The sequence below is a fragment of the Propithecus coquereli genome, unplaced genomic scaffold (assembly GCF_000956105.1).
Source record: "Propithecus coquereli isolate 6110/MARCELLA unplaced genomic scaffold, Pcoq_1.0 Scaffold251, whole genome shotgun sequence".
NCBI lineage: Eukaryota > Metazoa > Chordata > Mammalia > Primates > Indriidae > Propithecus > Propithecus coquereli.
Window position 1 is genome coordinate 2407465 of NW_012148075.1, and position 6791 is coordinate 2414255.

Genomic DNA, 6791 nt, shown 5'->3' on the forward strand with positions numbered 1-6791 from the left:
TTTTTTTATGGGTAAGATACAAATGATATCCTATAGGAGTAAATAATCTTAAATGCTAAAACATACCTTGCCGTGAGGATCAGCAAACATTCTTGTGAAAATTTCACATAATCTTTTCAGTTCAACTCGACTGCCAAAATAATAAAATAGCTAATTAATATCTTGCTGTAGGAAAACACCATATAAAAGTCACCTTACACATAATTAAGTTTCTTAACAACAACAACAACAACAACAAAAATTCAAAAAATCAGCCCTCAAAATTGAGAAATATGTGGGATTTGCTAGTTAGGGATAAATATAAAATTATCAAATGCAACAATAATTGTCTTGTAACTATCTAAAAGCATAAATTTGTGAAAAGAAATACAATTGTATTTCATTAATATAGTATGACAGGTGAAATTTTACACGTAGCATTCCCAACACATGAATCTTATCATTTTAAGTGCTAAGATGTTTTCTTAAATTTTGCCACTTGGGGCTAAAATCTTTCTAAACTATGCCTACTCCCTTGCCATTTAAAATGATATACTGAATCTAATTTTGATGGGCTGGGAACAATATTATGATGATTTATTGCAGTGATTCATAAAGTTTGTGATATCTACACATGAAGATACATTAGGTAGTACATAATAAATATCTTAAATTTTATAGTTCTAATACTTTCTAAAATAAATACACAGCAAGTACATCAAACCCTGATTTCACAGGTATCAAGTCAAGAAGTAACCCTCTACATTCTACCACATTCAAATCTATGAAATATCTGAAGTTAGGTTCTTAAAGGGGTTGACTATAAAGGTTTAAAACATTACATAGACAAGGACAATGAAGAATGCAGGGGGAAAAAAAGCAAGCTAAAGCCATAAGGAAACAAAACCCAAAATAAACTTCTGTCCTTAGAGAAATTCACTCCAATTTGTCTTCATATGACACTAAGATTCATATATTACATGCATATTAACAATATACCTTCATTTCCAAATAAGCATAAACATTCTTTCCTCTCGCTGAAAAATTTAGCATGAATGAATTTTCACAAACCAGTTAGTGTTATTGTTATGCATTTTATTATTTATTTTAATATTAAAATCAATAACATTTTTATTAACTTCTATTTGTAAATAAAAAGTTTTCTTTTAAAATGTTTTGTTAAATAGACCAAGTGAATTGAAACATTTTTTAGTAAATTCTAATACAGATGGTCCTAAAGGACTGAGGCTTGGGAAAAACACTTTGATGCAACCTTCTGAATTTAGGACAAGTCTTTTCTGTATTTCTAAAGCATTATGGAAACAAAGTCAAGTCAAAAAGTGCTAACGTAATAGTAAAATTATTTTAAGATAACAGATCTCACCTTAGTGTTCTCTGATTTTTTAACAAGTTCTGCAGACCCAGAAGACCTTCCTTCCTTTCTGACCAATTTGAACTAGCACATCTATTGAGGACTTCTGCCACATCTTCTGTTTGCCTCATATATGTAGGAATACTACCATTTCGAGAACTATAGGAGCGTTCTGAACAAGCACTAGATGCGTCACTGTTAGCATCATCATCCGAATGCATTCCATATGATTCGTATCTTCTTCGAGCAGGTTTTTTCTGTCATACATAAAGAATCTCATTAGCAGCAGTCAAATGAATATATTGGTATTCTGTAATATCTACTGACCACAAAAGGATTGATCACTGTTTTAAAATCAGTGCAAAGCATGCTAATCATTATAATAACAAAAAGCCAATATTTAGTTTTTCTTCAGAAAACATGTTTTACAAGCTAGTTAGTAGAAGGTAAAATATTCTTTAACTAGGGAAGTGGTAGGAGTAGAATAAGACTATATGGAAGTTCAGATACATAAAGTGGGAAGTGCTCAAAAATATGGGTTTTTTTCTTTCCTCTTTTTGTGGAAAACCAAGAACTACTAGAATGTAAATGACCAGAAACTACTAGAAATCTCATTTGGTAAGAAGAAAATACTACTTTTTTAAAGGAAGTACAATGGATCAGATAAATGCATGTTTCCTATGAGTAAAGTTCCATTTTTTCTTGTTTCTCTACCTTCTCTTTCCTCTATTTTCCTTTTACCTCCACTATCACTTCTCTTGCCACTCTTCCTTCTCTTTTTCCCAACCCTCATGTCTCCTCGAGAGGTAAAATACAAATAATGGAAAACTGTTTTGCTTACTATGCTTTTCTCAGTGTATCTATGTTGTCTATTTCAATAAATATAACAAAGCATATTCAGATTCCTTTGATTTCTTTACATCTAAGGCTTACTATCAATATATGTAACTGCCAATTATACCTTGCATATTAAAAGTGAAATGAGAGAGAATAAACGGTTTATTTGAGATTTCTTTGGGAGAGTTGGAAACAAATATTTATGTAATCTGATATCTGAACTTTGGCTGGTGAGTGGTGAAGATATTTCTATGAAAGAGATTAAACACAATAATTTCAAATAGTTTCAGGTGGCAATAAATTATCTCTAAAATCTAAAAGAAATATGATTTGAACTTAAAATAGTTCTATAATGATGTTTCCATCATTAAATGCCTTACATTGATTTAGAGACACCAACTTAATTTAGAATGATAATACTGTGATGTTTCCCATGTTGGTTCCAGGATCAGTTTTGTTACAGATGTCAGTGTGAATGACTTCACCTCATGTGTATGAAGTAGCCAGGACTAGCACCCCCAGCAAGACACTATTCAAGCAGTACCTCCCTCTTGATAATATTTACAGATAAACAGATGCATGTCTAAGAATTTTAAGACCATCATTTGTTAAACTGATGAAGCAAAGAAAAAAAGTTATGGTATCATAAGATGTCAGAAAATAGCAGTATCTATACCTTAGTCCGTATGTCTCCTAAGAGCTGAGAGCAGTAAATTTTTAAAGAGAAAAGTTGAAAATAATGAAGAACATTTTGCTAAACAGCACAAGGAAGTAGGCATTAACAATGTCCATGATAAGAAACATTACGTTTTTTAACATATAGATACAAAAGAACCGCTTATTAGCAGGCTGTATCTTTAATCTTGTCAATATCCTTTAGTTCAAAGAGAAATATCTAAGCCAATACAAAAATATTCCCATAAACCAGTTTTTCCAAAGAAACTCAAATGTTCTTCTTATTTGGATTCTTTGCCATTTCCGAAGTTAAATTTATTTCTATGATTCTCTCCAGGTACTAATTATGTTCAATAGCTGGAAAGGTTTTTTCCTAAAAATTGATAGCTGTGACTGGAATATCTGGTGCTATGCAAATAACAGAAGTAGACCGAATCAGATTATTGGGATTCAGATTTTAGCCTTGGTGGTTAAATACTTCTCATATAATTCAAACTTACCATTTTAGGATTATAAGTAATAGTTCAAGAATAACCCACTCAATTCATAATATTTATGTAAGCAGAATTTAACTGGTAAATCATTCAATTAAAAAAATCCCAAAAACATTTGAGAAACACAGTGATGAGGAATATTATATTTAAAACATCTGATTGATTTAATATCATCAGAACAAGAGGTGATCAATACAGTCCACGCCCAAGAAAACAAAGTCCTTGCTCAGTTATATTAATTTATAAACAATAAGCAAATGCGTGAGATAAAGGGACAAAATCAAAACACATAGACTGTTAGAAAACTATACATGTAATGATATTTGATAAATTGTAGCTATTAACAATGAATTCTTTTTTTTTTTTTTTGAGACAGTCTCACTCTGTCACCCCAGCTAGAGTGCAGTGGCATCATCATAGCTCACTGTAACCTCCAACTTGTGGGCTTAAACGATCCTCCTGCCTCAGCCTCCCAAGTAGCTGGGACTACAGGTGTGTGCCACCATGCCCAGCTAATTTTTTATTTTTTTGTAGAGACGGGATGTCGCTCTTGCTCAGGCTAGTCGTGAAATCCTGGCCTCAAGCAATCCTCTCGCCTCAGCCTCCCAAAATGCTATGATTACAGGTGTGAACCACCATGCCTGGCCTAGAATACGTTTTTATACCTCACTGTTAATGTGTCAGGCATAAATAACCAGGAATTATATCTAATTATAAGATATGATTACATCTTCATTATAATTTGCTTTGAGGCTATACTTTCAGCTTAAAAAATAAAAATTTTGTAAAAATACCAAAAACTAAACAAAATCCAACCCCAACTAAGATAATCCCTAAATACTCAAGGTTAAGCTAGCCTTGAAATTATTATACATGCTTGTAAGTGTACATATTTATATACTAATCTATCTGCTCTTACCTTCGTAGTATACTAGTGTATAAAACAAATTATTAAAGACATTGCTATTTATATTCCTGACATCCTATCAGTATTATTGGTCCTGGCTTAAAATTCTGAATAATTAATAAAGATCAAGGATTAATTATATTGCTATGCTTTTTACATTGTCCATATTTCATATTCCTAAATTTAAAAAAATTTCCCATTCCCTTTCCCACATGGGTGAACTGGATTACTCACACATTAGTTTCATAATTAGAACATTTATAAAGATAAGGAAATGGAGAGGAATACCAAGGCATCTGCTACTGCTTCCTCCACGTCAGAACCTGTGTTCAGGACTCGCATGGCACTGACAGAAGACGACAGTCGGCTTGATTGGCTAATCCCATACCCTGGACCTAATTCAATAAAAGAAGGAAAATAGCTTTGAAGGAGTCATAAATGTAACAGTGTCAGGCTGGGAAACTTTAAGACCTTTAAGTGAGGGGGAAAAAAAAACCAATGGGGCAAAGCATTTTAAAAGCAATATTGTATTTTCTGGGCACATTTAGTTCTTGGTAAAATAAAAGGGTAAAGGCAATTAAAATTATTGACAATGTATGGGAAATAAATTTAAAGAATAGTAGCTATTTATTTATGACCACAAGGTAGAAGAAAGCATGGCTGGTTGACTAAGGGCTTGCAAGTCTATAGCCCTATAATTAATCCAGCTCTATCAATTCAGGCAAATCGCATCCATACAGCTGAACCACAGGGTAACCCAGAACAATGATCAGTCCTCAACCAATAAGGAGAGGGAGATCAATGAAACCACACTGGGAATTTACAAGGAAAAAAGCTTTAATTATCATCTCCTCTTCTTCAAGATAGGTTGGTTTCATTCTATAACCAGACAGATTATTTATTTGATATCTGTTAAGTGTCTACTATGTGCCCGACGTTCTGAGATATGGAAAGACAAACCAGAGATGAATTCTCCCACTCAACTCCTTTCTATACCATCATTTACAATTAAAACACTTCATCCACCATTTTGGTTTTTTTTTTTAAACATATATACAAAGATGAAGTACACAACTGAAAACATAAAACAATTCTATATTTAAAAATGACAAAACAGGTTATACAAAAGAAAAATGTCCATCTGCCAGTGAGAAAAATGCTCAGTAAGGTTGCCGAAAGGGGGAAAAGTTACTTGGTGGAAAAGGAAAAAAAAATACAAATGATTTATTCTCCGACAAATTAAATGTAAATAATAAAACATGAATATTATTCAATGGAAACCGAAAAGGACAAAATCTGAGATGAATGCCAGATGAAAGTGAAAATGTACTCATCCTTCACCTGAGGCCCCATACACATCGGGGGCGTAGAGGGCACCAGTTGATCTGGAATGGTGTCTGGAGGCTGGAATAACAGGACCATACAAACCTCATCTATTACCACAGAAACAATGAATAGTGGCAGCACTACTGTCAGGCAAGGAGAGTTAGTTAACACTGGTGATACTCTTAATAGTTAATGATCAGAAAACTGCCAAATAGGGCAATTGAACCTTAGCATTGCAACATCATCTCTGACACACAAACACATCTTACACCTAAGTGGACAGACATAGGCCTACAGGAGACAAAAAAGCAAGTATTCAAATGGAAGGAAATGTCAAAAGTACAAGCATGAAACAAACAAACAAAAAAACCAAACATATCATAGTTAAAAAAAAACCACTATGGTAACTTGTAACTAATAAAAATCTTATATCCTTTAATCTTGACACCCAATGAGGCAGTTATTAATATTCCAGATTATAGATGGTACTGTAATTTAAATGTTTGCCCACTGACCCCCCCAGTTTATATGCTGAAATTCTAATCCTCAAAGTGATGGTGTTAGGTGGGGCCTTTGAGCGGCAATTAGGTCATGAAGGAAAAGCTCCCATGACTCAGATTAGTGCCTTTATTAAAGTGACCCCAGAGAGCTAGCTAGCTTCTTCCAACATGTGAGGACACAGCTAGAAGACATCATCTATGAACCAGAGAATGGGCCCTCACCAGACACCAGATCTGCTGGTGCCTCAATCCTGGACTTCCTAGCCTCTAGAAGTCTGAGAAATAAATTTCTGTCATTTATAAGTACCCAACTATGGTATTTTGCTACAGCAGCCAAATGAACTAAGACAGATGGGGAAGCTAAAGCACAGAAGGAGGTAATTTGGTCCAAGTCACACTACTCATAAGGGCTACTCCTCGGTATCTATATTCTTTCAAGGCCTCTGCTCTTAAACAATACACGTACCACATTCACGTTGTTCAAAAGATAATATACCTTTTTTGTGTTAACATAAAAATTTTCCATAATGGTTCACAGAATATAAATTCTGTGTTCAAGAGCAGATTATTTAAATGTCAAAGCACATTTAAATGCCAAAAAAATTAATAATTTAACCAAAGAACCTAGAAATTTGTGATATAGCTTCCTATATATTGCTCTAAAATCTAAATTAGCATATTTTCCATTTTAGATCTTAAAA

General features: G+C 33.4%; 1 protein-coding gene across 1 annotated transcript in view; it reads right to left on the reverse strand.

The window, feature by feature from the left end:
- CLASP2 (cytoplasmic linker associated protein 2) overlaps positions 1–6791 on the reverse strand; it is a 196750-nt gene that overhangs the window by 58188 nt on the left and 131771 nt on the right. Inside the window, exons 24-26 of the mRNA XM_012646884.1 lie at positions 4553–4659; positions 1364–1608; positions 67–130 (exon numbers count right to left, since the gene is read on the reverse strand). Coding sequence (XP_012502338.1) covers positions 67–130; positions 1364–1608; positions 4553–4659 — 416 coding nt within the window. The remainder of the gene's footprint in view (positions 1–66; positions 131–1363; positions 1609–4552; positions 4660–6791) is intronic.